At 42.7% G+C, this 15,311-nt stretch overlaps 1 protein-coding gene across 2 annotated transcripts in view; it reads right to left on the bottom strand.

Annotated features, from left to right (window-relative positions):
• Window positions 1-14,077, bottom strand: part of LOC121005959 (proton channel OTOP2-like) — a 69,753-nt gene extending 55,676 nt beyond the window's left edge. Inside the window, exons 1-3 of one of the 2 annotated variants that reach the window (XM_040438817.1) lie at window positions 13,385-14,077; window positions 4,614-4,750; window positions 2,081-2,139 (exon numbers count right to left, since the gene is read on the bottom strand). In XM_040438817.1, the coding sequence (XP_040294751.1) occupies window positions 2,081-2,139; window positions 4,614-4,750; window positions 13,385-13,709 (521 nt within the window). In that variant the 5' untranslated portion in view covers window positions 13,710-14,077. The remainder of the gene's footprint in view (window positions 1-2,080; window positions 2,140-4,613; window positions 4,751-13,384) is intronic. The other variant, XM_040438816.1, reaches the window with a different exon arrangement.
• Between the last annotated feature and the right edge of the window lie 1,234 nt (window positions 14,078-15,311).

The following is a 15,311-nucleotide window of genomic DNA, read 5'->3' as shown; positions in this document are numbered from 1 at the left end:
ACATACTTAGGCCTCTTTCACACGAGCGTGTCCGGATTAGGTCCGGATGCGTCCCGGTGCATTGCGGCAAACCCGCGCGAGTAGGTACGCAATTGCAGTCAGTTTTGACTGCGATTGCGTTCCGATGTTCAGTTTTTATCGCGCAGGTGCAATGTGTTTTGCACGCGCGTGATAAAAACTGAATGTGGTACCCAGACCCGAACTTCTTCACAGAAGTTCAGGTTTGGGTTAGTTGTAGTGTAGATTGTATTATTTCCCCTTATAACATGGTTATAAGGGAAAATAATAGCATTCTGAATACAGAATGCATAGTACAATAGGGCTGGAGGGGTTAAAAAAAAAAGTAAAATAATTTAACTCACCTTAATGCACTTGTTCGCGCAGCCGGCATCTCTTCTGTCTTCATCTGTGAGCAATAGGACCTTTGATGACGTCACTGCGTTCATCACATGATCCATCACCATGGTAAAAGATTATGTGATGGACCATGTGATGAACGCAGTGACGTCATCAAAGGTCCTATTGCTCACAGATGAAGACAGAAGAGTTGCCGGCTGCGTGAACAAGTGGATTAAGGTGAGTTAAATTTTTAATTTTTTTTTAACCCCTCCAGCCCTATTGTACTATGCATTCTGTATTCAGAATGCTATTATTTTCCCTTATAACCATGTTATAAGGGGAAATAATACAATCTACACAACACCTAACCCAAACCTGAACTTCTGTGAAGAAGTTCGGGTCTGGGTACCACATTCAGTTTTTATCACGCGAGTGCAAACATCGCAATGACTGCAATTGCGTACCTACTCGCGCGGGTTTGCCGCAATGCAAAGAATGCTATTATTTTCCTTTATAACCATGTTATAAGGGGAAATAATAATGATCGGGTCCCCATCCCGATCGTCGCCTAGCAACCGTGCGTGAAAATCGCACCGCATCCGCACTTGCTTGCGGATGCTTGTGATTTTCACGCAACCCCATTCATTTCTATGGGGCCTGCGTTACGTGAAAAACGCACAAAGAGGAGCATGCTGCGATTTTCACGCAACGCACAAGTGATGCGTGAAAATCACTGCTCATGTGCACAGCCCCATAGAAATGAATGGGTCAGGATTCAGTGCGGGTGCAGTGCGTTCACCTCACGCATTGCACCCGCGCGGAAATCTCGCCCGTGTGAAAGAGGCCTTAGTTTAGATTTTTTATTGTAATGAAAGGTCCTCTTTAATCATCTGAATTTCACTCAAATTTATATTATTCCATATTGAAGTGTATTTTAAGTAACCCTTAATACCCATTATTTTTTTAACCTCTGTCCAAATATAATCCATAAGATTTAATATCTGATTATCAGTGTTTCTATTGCCAAATAAACTTGACTCTAATATCTCCATTAAACTACTTTGCTTAGGGTACTTTCATACTAGCGTTTTTCTTTTCCGGCATAGAGTTCCGTCCTAGGTGCTCTATACCGGAAAAGAACTGATCAGTTTTATCCTGATGCATTCTGAATGGAGAGCATTCCGTTCAGGATGCATCAGGGTGTCTTCAGTTCAGTCTTTTTGACTGTTCAGGACGGAGATAATACCGCAGCATGCTGCGGTTTTATCTCCGGCCAACAATCCGGAACACATGCCGGAACACATTTTTTTCCATAGGAATGTATTAGTGGCATTCAAATTAGCGTAATGTCAGATCCGTGAAAAAAAATTGTGAAAAAAAATTGTGGAAAAAATAAATGCCGGATATGATTTTCCGGATGACACCGGAAAGACGGATCCGGCATTTCAATGCATTTGTAAGACGGATCAGGATCCTGATCAGTCTTACAAATGCCATCAATTTGCATACGTTTTGACGGATCCGGCAGGCAGTTCCGGCGATGGAACTGCCTGCCGGATTCCTCTGCCGCAAGTGTGAAAGTACCCTTAGTCTTAATCCCAATTTATATAAAGTACCCTCTAATAAATCAACCTAGTTCATTCTCTTTAATATGACAAAACTGGGACACCAAAAAGTATAAAAAAAAAACTGTGCACCCCATTTTTTATATATATTAAACTAATAATTTTTTAGAGTTTACCTGGTTGTATTTCTATATATCTGGACACAGTGTTTGCAGGTTATCCAAAGAAAACATGTCTAAAAGACAAAGGCAATGTTTGATTAAATATGCTTACTCTACAGTAACCTACACAAAGTAGAATGAAATCTACTTTAAAGTCAAATAGAAATAACAATTTAACTCATAGTTGATATGCAGTTTAAAACCATTAAAGCATACGTAAGTAAAAAAAAAAAAAAAAAGTTGCATAATGGCTATACTTCATTGTACAATCATAACTGTGAAGGAGCAGGTCTTTTTGGACTTCCCTAAAGTCTTACTCAGCCATAATATTCCCTGTTTCACTTGCACAGCTAGATGCATTTATCTCACAAGCGGGTGGAAATATCCCTTCTGTTGAATCTACCAGTACTGTGTGCAGTCTCCTCACTTCCCTCTATGTTGGTTTTCTTCTAGGGAGCTCAAAAAAGTTGATAAGGAGGGAGAGATCAGACCTAAAGACACACAGGAGCGTATCTACTCTTCAGAAGCAGTGTAGGAGCAGTTCTAACAAGCTCAGGATCTCAGCTAGCTCTGACATACCCCCACTTCCTGTGAACCATCTTCTGTGTTTCTGTTACTTGGGACAGATCTTGACTAACAGGCACTGGGCTGCAAATTAGGTGGAAGTTCTCCCATTTTTAAAGCACTTTCCTTTTAATGTTCTGAACATTACTGTATCCTGGCAGAATGCTTACATGACATACTTCCTGTTTTCAGCAGCTTCCTGTTGGGTTGTCTATCCAAGCTCAGCATGCTTTGCTCTGTAATGTTTCACAGGGCTTGCTCTGCCTAAATAACATAGAGAGGGGAGATGTAGAGGTGTTTCTACTACAGAGGGAACAAGCCCTGAGAACCATTACACAGCAATTAAAGTTGGATTTGGTTATTAACAGCAGGAAGCTGATGAAAACAGGAAGTTCTGCATGTAAACATCCTGCCAGGATGCAGTGATGCTGAGACAGCGGGAAGGAAAGTACTGACATGGAACAGGTATATAGGAAAAATATGCAGGATTTTGTGCTCCCTGGGTAGATAAAAAAAAAGCATTATGGGACCTGAGAACTCCATTAAAGGGAACCTGTCAACGGGATTTTGTGCATAGAGCTGAGGACATGGGTTGCTAGATGGCCGCTAGCACATCCACAATAGCCAATCCCCATAGCTCTGTGTGCTTTTATTGTGTAAAAAAAAAACTATTTGATACTATCCAGGCACAGGACTCATCTCAGGTTAATTTGCATATGTATCAAATAAAAAATTTTTTACACAATAAAAGCACACAGAGCTATGGGGACTGGATATTGTGGATGTGCTAGCGGCCATCTAGCAACCCAGGTCCTCAGCTCTATACCCAAAATCCCACCGACAGGTTCCCTTTAAGGAATAACATTTTTGCCTGAATAGTACAACATTTTTAATTTTTGCATTAACTTGAGTAACTGAAGCCTCATTTTTTTATGGGGGACATATGCAGTACTGTGCAAAAGTTTTAAGTAGGTATAGAAAAAATGCTGCAAAGTAAAAATGTTTAAAAAATAGAAGTGTTAATAGTATTTATTTTATCAATTAATGAAATGCAAAGTGAATGAACAAAAGAGAAAACTCCTATCAATATATGGTGTGACCACCCTTTGCCTTCAAAACTGTGTCAGTTCTTCTAGCCACACATGCACAGAGCTTTTAAAGGAAGGTTGTTCCAAACATCTGGGAGAACTAACCACAGATCTTCTGTGGATGTAGGCTTGCTGAAATCCTTCTGTCTCTTTATGTAATCCCAGACAGATTCCATGATGGTGAGATCAGCGCTCTCTGGGAGCCATATCATCACTTTCAGGACTCCTTGTTCTTCTTTACATTGAAGATAGTTCTTAAAGATATTGGCTGTATGTTCGAGGTTCGAGCTGCAGAGTAAATTTGGAACCAATAAGACACCTCCCTAATGGTATTGCATGATGAATAAGTGTCTGCCCGTATTTCTCAGCATTGAGAAGACTATTAATCCTGACCAAATTTCCAAATCCTTTTGCTGAAATGAAGCCGCAAACTTGCAAGCAAGAAACCTCTAACCTGCTAACTGTGTTCTTTAAAGTATAGCCCTAAATTCCCTGTTCCGTGTATGTGATATGAAGGCATCACTATGGTCAATGATTTTCTTTGTTTGATTAAAAAAAATGGCTCTGCAGGATCAGACAGGGAGGACTCCCAAAACATCTATTTTAAAGCTTCCAATGAGTAAAAGGGTGGGCGGCATTTTCTTAAATCGGCATTGTCTTCTCCATTCATCAGCACTTTGAAGGGAACTTCCAGTTTGAAGCCTGCAATATTGCAGTAGAGAAATAAAATTCCCTGTAGAACATGGTTTATATCATACAGTGTTCTGTGTATTGGCTCCTTACAGATGGCACTAGGATGACCTCATGCTCCAACAAGATTGCGGCGCCACACACGGTCCAGCAGTGGACAACCCTATCTGAAGCAGAAGCACGAAAACAAGTATATTTGATCTCACCTGTACAATGACAAAGATGGCCAAAATGATCGGATAGATAAATTTAATGGGTGAGATGCAGTCCTTGTGGTCCACCGCATGTACAATTTTAACAGATGTCATAATAAGTGTGCCAAGCCCAAACAGAATGACTCCTCCTGTGAAGATAATGAAAAATCTGTAACTAAATAGTAAGGTTTCAGTAGATCCACATAAGCAATAGTCGAGGAATGTGCGGATGTGGGTGATGCTGACATCAGACTTCCAAGACAATAGAATGAGCACTTAAAGTAACTTTATTAGTAGTGTGGCCACGTAATTCAGTACCAGTACTAGTATCTTCCCCTGGCCAGACAAACAAATATAGAGTTTATATACCGTACACATAAATGGTGCAAAAAAATAAAAAAGTTGTATAGTATATGGTAATGAAGTAGATACTGTAGTTACATAACATTTGATGTACATCACAATAGACAAGGACCTACCCCATATTCAAAATATAACGTATATAAAGGACATAGAATTAAAAATAATAAAATAAAAGGTAAAAAATAAATTGCTGGCAGCCATCATTTTACAGATCAGAAGATTAAGAAGAATTACATGACCTCAAGCAGCAGCCCAGCAGGCTTGCTCATAATGCCTTGCAGGCAGTCTCAGGCAATATTTAGAGCAGGGTTGGGGAACCCCCGACCCGCGGGCTGCATATGGCCCCCTGCCAGAACATATTGTGAAAATACTAATGACCGCTTCCATTCTTCCGGCCCCGCTCTGTGTCCTGACATATACAGCGTTCAGACATAGTGCACATAGATGCGCTCTATGACCTTACGCTGTGTGCTGTCAGGTCACAGTACAGCACGGCGGGAAGAAGACCAGGAAGGTTAAGTGACTCTGCCAAGTGGCAGCGCTGTCCAGAGCTGGATAGGTAAGTTTTTTTTTTTTAAATCGTCTGATCTGAGGTCTGATTGGATGCTGGGGGGTCTGATGGGGGCTGATGTGAAGCTAATTGAAGGTGGGGAAGGTCTGATCTGAGGCTGTGGGGTCTCATGGGATCTGATCTGCTGCTGGGAGGGGTCTGATCTGAGGCCGAGGGGTCTGATAGGGGCTGATCTGAGGTGGGGGAGGGTTCAATGAGGGTCTAATCTGAGGCTGGGGGGGTCTGATGGGGGCTGATCTGAAGCTATGGAGGGTCTCATGGGGTCTGATTTGAGGCTGGGGGTCTGATCTGAGACTGCTAGGTCTGATGCGGGTCTAATCTGAGGCTGGGGGTCTGATGGGAGTTTGATTTGAGGCTATGGGGGCTGATCTGAAGCTAGGGAGGGTCTAATGGGGATCTGCTCTGAGGCTGGGGGGTCTGATCTGAGGCTGGGGGGTCTAATGGGGGTCTGCTCTTAGGCTGGGGTTCTTATGGGGGCTGATCTGAAGCTAGGGAGAGTCTAATGGGGGTCTTCTCTGAGGCTGGGGGGTCTGATCTGAAGTTGGGGGGTCTAATGGGGGTCTGCTGTGAGGCTGGGGGGTCTTATGGGGGCTGATCTGAGGCTAGGGAGGGTCTGATGGGGGTCTGATCTGAGGCTGAGAGGTCTGATCTGAGGCTGATGTAGGTTGGGGGTCTGATAGGAGGCTGATGAAGGTGGCGGGGCAGATCTGAGACTGAGAAAGATACAAAGGCAGGGACAGTTGCCTAAGGAAGAGGCAGGGACAGTGGCAGAGTGAAATCTGGGTGAACCCCTCTCTGGACCCCTCCTGGGTTTTATCTTGGCTGCCATTAATGCCAAATAAAGAACTAAATAAATTACATTAGAATTACTGAACTTGGAAATTAGACTGCTATGTTTGGTCAAAATGGTGTCTATACTATATGTAAAATAGAGCGCAGGCGCCATATTGTGCTGCAAAGATACAGCACTCTAGATTTTATTTTATGGACGCGCAATTTATGTAACTTACCCCTAAGTCAGTTATATGTTTGACCAATCACAGCAGCACTCCACCAATTTAAACTTTATTGCAGAGTGGTTAGAAAGATGCCTCTTCTCGGTAAAAGACACATGAAAACCCACCTGGAGTTTGTAAAAAAAAAAACACCTAAAGGACTCTCAGACTGTGAGAAACAAGATTCTCTGGTCTGATGATACCAAGCCTCAATTCTAAGCATCATGTCTAGAGGAAAACAGGCACTGCGCATCAACTGACCAGTACCATCCCTACAGTGAAGCACGGTGGTGGTAGCATCATGCTATGGAGGTGTTTTTTCAGGGGCTGAGACAGGGAGACTGTCAGGGTTGAGGGAGAGCTGACTGGAGTAAAGTACAGAGAGATTTTTAATCAAAACATGATCCAGAGCTCTGTGGACCTTGGCTGAGGGTTCACCCTAGTCACACAGCCCAGACAACACAGGAGTGAACGTCCTTGAGTGGCCCAGCCTAGAGCCCTGACTGGAATCCAATCAAACATCTTTGGAGAGCCCTGAAAATGGCTGTCCACCGATGGTTTCTATCCGACCTGACAGAACTTGAAAGGATCTCCAGAGAATGATGGCAGAAAATCCCCAAATCCAAGTGTGCAAACCTTGTGGCATCATAGCCAATAAGACTGGAGGCTGTAATCGCTTCAACTAAGTCCTGAGTAAAGGGTCTGAATACTTATGTCAATGCAAGGTTTTAGTTTTTCCTTTTCAATAAATTAGCAAAGATTTCTAATATTCTGTTTTCACTTTGTAATTATTGAGTACTGAGTGCAGAACAAAGTAACATAGCAACATAAAAAAATATGTAAAAATCTGTAAAAAGTAAGTCCCACATATGTGTGTAAATGGGACACTTTAAACATCTGCTTATTTATGTATTTATCTGCATTGTATGGTATTTCCTATTATCAGGCTGTCAATGTAATTACACCCATTTGCCCCTAGGTGGTACTGGCACCACTCATTTATATAGCTTGGGGTGTGTGTTAGAACTAGAGTAGAGAAAGAGAGAGTTTAGTGCCAGGAGGAAGGCAAGTGTATGGAGGAGAGAAACAGGACTTATCCACCATGTAGCTGCCATTTCTTTCCTCCGGGACCTGATCAATCCTGGAGAGGACAAACCAAGAGTAGTTACTGCAGCCAAGCACAAGACCATAAGTCTATGTCTAAATATGAAGCAAGCCTAGTGAGGGTTACAGCTGAATCTAGCTTATGGACCTCATCAGCACAAGTGCCTGAAAGCAACTTTCCAAGTGCCAGGACACGAATGGATAATTAGTGCACAGAATTGTCCTTATTCACTAGAAGCCTTCCGGGATATAGTGGAAACCTAAAAACCTGATTACTTCAGGAGAGCATCCTGCAAATAATGACGCAGAGAGTTTGCCTGCCGTGAGGGAGAAACGTCCTTATTGGATAGCTCAAGATAAGTAGAAAACAGTATATTTAGTACCAGTGCGCTATATTTTGGACTTAGAATAATTACTGAAGTCGTGCCTGTAAACTGTCAATCCTAAAGAGAACTCCTCAACTGACAATTGCCTAAACCTGATAAGTGGAATACAATTGAGCTTATTTCTGAGTCATCACTTATATCATACAAATGAACTGTGTCTGTACTGACTACCTGAAGATAATTGATTTAGTAAATGTTCAACTGTTTGATAACAACTGACTCCTCATCATTTCAACTACTACACTCAACATTTGCACCTTACGGTGCTGGCGTCACAAACCAGGGGCCCAGCCACCACAAGCACCCTAAACAACACCACCATCAAAGGCACCTCAACTTCCATCTGGCTGGTGTTCCCTGCAACAGAGAGTGCCCCGGAGGAGTTAGTGCTGTCTTCCCATCCACTGCACTGATGGCCCAGGGAGGCTCTGCTAAGTACAAATGAACTACTACCCCCATCAGCCCACCGTCGCCTCACGTGTTTCCCCTGCGGATCTGGGACGCTGTACATCCCAACCAGGAAATGCATGTGAAAGAGAGAGACAGTAAAACACAGAACACAGATAGTTTAGTGTTAGTGTGTTGAGTGAGGATAGATTTATAATTAATTGATAGATACCTTTTAGAGAGAGATACTGTAGGGGTCAGATTCAATCAGTCAGTGTCATTGTGTTACTTAGGCAGGCACAGGCAGGCTGACAGCCATTGCTGTAAGTGTTGCTGTAACTAAGGCTACATTCACACGACCGCATCGGAGGCGCGGACCCATTCATTTCAATAGAGCCTCTAAAGATGCGGACCGCACCGTAGCTGCTAACCATACATTGCTATTGAGGAAGAATTGCACTGTGACTTGTTTGGGACTGTGTCTTGATACTCTTGGATGTACTACTACTCCTATTCTGAACTTTAGTAAAGAGAAACTTATTTGCTTAATACAACTGGCCTGGTCACTGACTCCATTACCATACGCCTGCCATAGCACTGGCATCTAAACTCCTGCCTTGCACGCTGCCAACATACTTAACACCAAGGGCACACTAACTATCACCAAGCAGGAGCCCCAACACCAGGGTGTGCCCTGACAGAAAAAAAAGGTCTGCTCTTCTGTGAATGCACGGCCCTAGTGATCGTGATGATCACTCTTGCCACAGCCACTACTACTCCTATCCTCCACTCACTCCTCCCAGGCTGCTGCTGCTGATGCCACCACTCCATTAGCTTCTATGGGACTGCCCAGTAGTGCGCTCGGTTATCTCAAGCAGCCCCATACAACTTCTGAGTAAGACAGTACCTCTGGGTGTATGTAGAGGCTTTTTATATGCCCACTTTATTAGGGCATGTTCGGACAGTGTATTTTTCTGATGGAAATTGGGGCAGAAATCTGGGGCTGAGCCATATTGCAGATTCATCTTGTTGCAGATCCACACATAGTGACTATCGCCACAATTTACACACATAAATTTGCACTGATTCCATCTCCTGATTCCTCATTTTTTCGTCATGATGTGGGTTTCAGATCTGTGCACGGAGAAACCTGTTCCATACTGTGCAGTATGATCTGCATCCTGAAAACAAGCCAATATCTCATAAGAATATGTGTTTCTGCTCTGTGAATGTCCTTAAAGGGAACCTGTCATCAACTTTATGCTGCCCATACTAACAGCAGTATAAAGTACAGACAGGTGAGTTGATTTCAGCGCTCTGTCATTTATAAGTTAAAAGTAAGTGGTTGTCGAGAACCAACTTCACATCATTGCAGACTAGGCCTGGAAAAGAGTCCCGGCCACCTGAGAAGAGTCATGGTTATTCCTGCCCACCTGCTGATGACTGACCATCTTCTACCTAGTTTTCTCCCTTTCTCTCTAGGAGAGAACTGCCAATCATCAGCAGATGGGTGAGAGAGCAGGAGATTAGGAATAACCAGGACTCTTTTCAGGTAGATTTGACTCTTCTCAGGCCTTGGCTGCAATGATTATGATGCTGGTTCTCAGCAACCATTTACTTTTAGCTCATAAATGACACACCGCTGACATCAGCATTTCTGTCACTATTTTATACTGCCCTCAGTGAGGTCAGCGAAAAGTTGATGACAGGTTCCCTTTAAAGGGTTTTTTTTTCGATTTGGATCAACATCCTTTAAATAATCATTTATGGTAGTTGGTAGTAATGTATTTCTGTGGTCACACGACCATGTTCATGCCGCTCTTTCTTATTTCCTGTGGTGCTATGTCTATGGACAGAGCAGGGATAGCGGTGTGTCTATATAACTACCAGTGATGTCATTGTGCCTGCTGAGACTAGCTATCAGACGGAGCACATCTGCATTGAGAGATCTGTGGCGTTCATAGTTGGAACATGGGTTCGGTGACTATTCACCTTGGAGACACTAAAGGGGAGCCATATTGTGTTGCGGGCACATAAAGGGGTACCGTATTGTGTTGGAGCACATAATGGAACATTATTCTGTGTTGGGGGCACACAAAGGGCACCATATTGTGTTGAGGGTACATAATGGTCACAAAATTGTGTTGGGATCACATAAAGGGGTATTATTCTGTGTTGGGGCACAAAAGGGGGCATTAATATTGGGTTTGGGGGGTACATAAGGAATCAACATATTAGTGGTGTGATGGAGTAGAGCTGAGCGTGTGTTAAAAAGTATAGTCAGCTATGTTTTTTCATACAACTAAAGAAAAGTGCTGATGCCTAAAGATCGGATGCCCTGTTGGCATGTATCCGTATGGGAAGCATCTGAGTTTACATGCTGGCATTTTAACAGTATGGCTCTCGGCTGTGAGTGAAAGCTCTAACATGCCCGCTTATTCTTAGACACCACCCTTCTGGAAAATGCTGAAATTACCATAAAACCAGTCCAGACCTGTGCCAATCTTAAGACTCCTCTGTAAACAACCTTTAGAGCACAGACGGGGTGGGTGGCACTGCCCAGGTTCCACTTTCAGAATAACAGCTCACCCAGTTCGGGTCCTTATTCCCGCTATAGGTGGTGCTCTGCCTCCAAGCCTTTGAAAATGTCCCATAGAAGAAAAACACATAAGCAGCACTCGCCAAAGACGGGTTTCCTTATTCCAAAATTCTCACATTACATACGGTATAGGCATGGGGCGGATCAGCATAAAGCAGGCATGTAACTCATGGCGACGGCTATTTCGCGCCTCTGCTCTGTGAATGTCCTTAAAGGGGTTTTTCGATTTGGATCAACATCCTTTAAATAATAATTTATGGTAGTTGGTAGGAAGGTAGTTGTAATTTTGTAATGTATTTCCGTGGTCACACGACCATGTTCATGCAGCTCTTTCTCTTTTCCGGTGATGCTATGTCTATGGACAGAGCAGGGATAGGACACAATACAGCTATATATACCCAAATCCATATAGATAAACCTAGTAGATGAGCCCAAAGAAGTTAAATGAGCTTTTCCAGGGCTGTTTTCCTAAAGTGCGTTACAGAGAGCTTACTATGGTATAATGTCTGTGATAACCAGATACAGACGATAAAGTCATACAAATCTGTTCAGCAACTGATAGCGGAGGAAATCTTCAGGAGGAGTCACAGAAAGATTAAGAGCAGACATGGATTAGCAACATGAGGGCAATTCAATAATTCCATATCAGACGTGAGTGGGAGCAGTCAGGTACAAGCGGATGGTAAAACAGAAAGAATCAATAGCACCAAAGACATTCTCCATTCTGATCATTTTTGGTCATACGATATCTCTCTGACCTCTGCCCCCTGTTACTAAACTACACATCAAGTTAGCAAGATAAGGAGTATAGGCCTGGACAGTGGTGGATTTGTTCACTATGCAGACCAAATGATTGTGTGGAGGATCAAGGGGTATCCTGGCAGTGGCACTTAAGTGAAGCAGGGAAACCGTAAGCTCCTTGCTCCACCATTCATGGTGTGGTGCTGGCAGGTGTGATGAAGTGATGTCATTGTGCCTGCTGAGACTAGCTGTCAGACGGAGCACATCTGCATTGAGAGATCTGTGCTGTTCATAGTTGAAACATGGGTTCGGTGATTATTCATCTTGGAGACACTAAAGGGGCGCCATATTGTGTTGCGGGCACATAAAGGGGTACCGTATTGTGTTGGAGAACATAAAGGAACATTATTCTGTGTTGGAGGCGCACAAGGGGGACCATATTGTGTTGAGGGTACATAATGGTCACAATATTGTGACACATAAAGGGGTATTATTCTGTGTTGGGGCACAAAAGGGGGGATTAATCTGGGTTTGGGGGTACATAAGGAATCAACATATTAGTGGTATGAGGGAGTGGAGCTGAGCATGTGTTAAAAAGTATAGTCAGCTGTGTTTTTTCATAGAACTGAAGAAAAGTGCGGATGCCTAAAGATCGGACACCCTGTTGGCATGTATCCGAACCACTGAAGTCTATGGATACGTTTGGTTAGGAGATTTTCCTTGTGTGCTCACCCAATGTGATGCAGGCTCAGACTATCCACATAGAGTCCATGAAGACATAAAGGCCGAATACACAAAATGGCAGATTATTTTAAATCACAAATATTAGCAAAGTTGTGTCCTTAGGACGTTTATACAGGTGAGTTCAGGAGGGCACCTGCAGCCGTTGGCCAAATGTAAAAGTATCTGATGCTCCTAGCATTAATTAAGGCTTAGAGCATCAGACCGTTATGTATCTGACCGGAGGCCATGAAGAGGGTTCGGGCAGCCCCCCCCACCCCCACACCCGGCCAAAGGCCCACCACGAAATTTCCCTGTAGGATCTATGGCCAGTCTGCCCCATTTCTATTCCATGCCCTAGCAGATTGGGACACATCTGAGTTTACATGCTGGCATTTTAACAGTATGGCTCTCGGCTATGAGTGAAAGCTCAAACATGCCCGCTTATTCTTAGACACCACCCTTATGGAAAATGCTGAAATTATCATAAAACCAGTCTAGACCTGTGTCTTGTCTGCCAATCTTAAGACTCCTCTGTTATTCTAATAATGTCCCGTTTCTTAGCCTTGACTAAAGAAGACCACTAAAAGAAGACTACTATGAATGGTCTACTACATTTATGATATGGCTGCATTTGAAAGGGGTTTGTGTTTTCCAATTGCAGCACCATTCTTGTCCTTGAGCTATTTCACATATTGCAGCATTATAAGCCATAGCATTCCTAATACAGTTTGGGACTCTACACGTATCCTTCTGTACATCTCCATTTATGAGCACGTGTCTCCATCCTCTTTTATTATTTTTAAGTATTTTTATATTTACTATAAAAAATATATGCAGAAAATAAAAACCAAAAATAAAACCAAGCCATATAATACCATGCAGTAACATGTAATTGACTGCACCACCTCACTGACCTCTCATCCATATGGGTCCTGCTTCGCAGTCCTTAAAGAGAACAGCGTTTTTGTGCTTCCAAGTGAAGTACATTTGAAAAATCATCCACGAAATGGAGATTACCATCATGATGGACAGAAAGACAAGAAAGTCAAATTCAAAGATGTCAACGTCTTCTGTGTACACACAAGTTGCCAAAGCCCCACCAAAGAGTAAGACGTTGGAGCCCATAAGTCCAGACAGGAGCCGTCCACCTTTTTTCCAGTCATCCCCATTTTTCTCTTTTGTGTTGTTCTTTAGTTGGTCACCAAAGGTGTGCAGGTCTAGCTTCATTTCCATGGTCATTAGGTCAGCAGTAAAATTTTAGGTATATTTTGGGTTCCAGTATCCACTCTATAGAACAATTGGTAAAAGATCGCAATGACTGCTTTACCGTGGTGTCTTCTTTTTGGGTTGTCTTACTTTCTCTTATGATTCCCCGTGTCCTTGATTCTCCATTTACTCCATCCACTCAAATGAACGCGTACTGTTGAATCAACCAGGACAGTGTTTGACTGGGAGTATCAGACCTGTTAAGTAGCATTTGGGAGGAGTTACCTGTGATATAAGGTCAAGTGAGAAAAGACCAAAGACCATAGGAGGAGAAAGCAGTTACAGTGCATATAGGTGCCAGATGATGGTGCTGGAGGGGAAGGAGTGGCAGACAAATGTATTCAGATTGTGTTTGTGTTCTTCTGAGGCAGCTCTGAATATAATACTCAGATGTTGGCATCACATTAGTATTTTGAAATAAAAGAGCAGATTGGCATTTATTGATCTGTGCTACATTGTATTCTTTGGATGGATTTTGATATTTGTGTAACCTTAGTTAACATTTAACAAAGTATACTATCTGGAATTTCACCAGATGTTTTACAAAAAGTGAGTTATAGGAAGATCCAAGACGTGAAGTTACAGGAAAATATGGTTCCCAGCCAGACCCTCAATCTGATGACCACACAAATATGCCTAATAATTGGATATATAGTATATACTGATATTATTTAGTTATATTCCCCCATTGAGTGATATCAGTATTCGGTCATTGTGTCCCTTGTTGGCATATCAAAGGTTACTTTCACATCTGCGTTTTTAATTCAGGTTTTAAGATACGGCAGAGAATCTCAAAAACCTGAATTAAACTAATCTGTTTGGTCCCCATTCGTTGTCAATGGGGACAAAATTGATCAGTGTGCATCAGTTCAGTTGCGTTTTGGGTCCGGACGCAAAACCGCTGCAAGCAGCGTTTTTCTGTCCGGTTTGCAATATTGAACAAACCTGATCAGGCATGAGAATCAATGTAAGGCTACTTTCACACTAGCGTTTCTATTTTCCAGTATTGACATCCATCATTACTGATAATACAACCATCTGCATCCATTATGAACGGATCCGGTTGTATTATCTTTAACATACCCAAGACGGATCCGTCATGAACTCCATTGAAAGTCAATGGGGGACGGATCCGTTTTCTATTGTGTCAGAGAAAACGGAAACGTCCCCATTGACTTGCATTTTGGGTCATGACAGATCCGTTTTTCTCCAAATCCCAGGACGGAAAGAAAACCACAGCATGCTGCGGTTTGCTCTCCGGTATGAGAACGGAACGGAATGCATTTTGGAGCACTCCATTCTGTTCAGTTACGTTTTGCCCCCATTGACAATGAATTGGGACAAAATGGAAGCATTTTTTTCCGGTATTGAGACCCTATGACAGATCTCAATACCGGAAAATAGATAGCCTTAAATAGAACTGATCTTTTTAATTCAGGTTTTGAGTTTCTTTGCCGGATCTCAAAACCTGAATTAAAAATGCAGATGTGAAAGTAGCCAAAGACAGGAAGAGCATATTGTAAAAGCAGTTGGACAATATGGCCCACAGATTGGAAGATACTTGGATGGTCATAG

The sequence above is a fragment of the Bufo bufo genome, chromosome 6, assembly GCF_905171765.1.
Source record: "Bufo bufo chromosome 6, aBufBuf1.1, whole genome shotgun sequence".
Lineage (NCBI taxonomy): Eukaryota > Metazoa > Chordata > Amphibia > Anura > Bufonidae > Bufo > Bufo bufo.
Note: the sequence above shows the minus strand (reverse complement) of the source record. Positions and strands in the feature narration are given on the sequence as shown.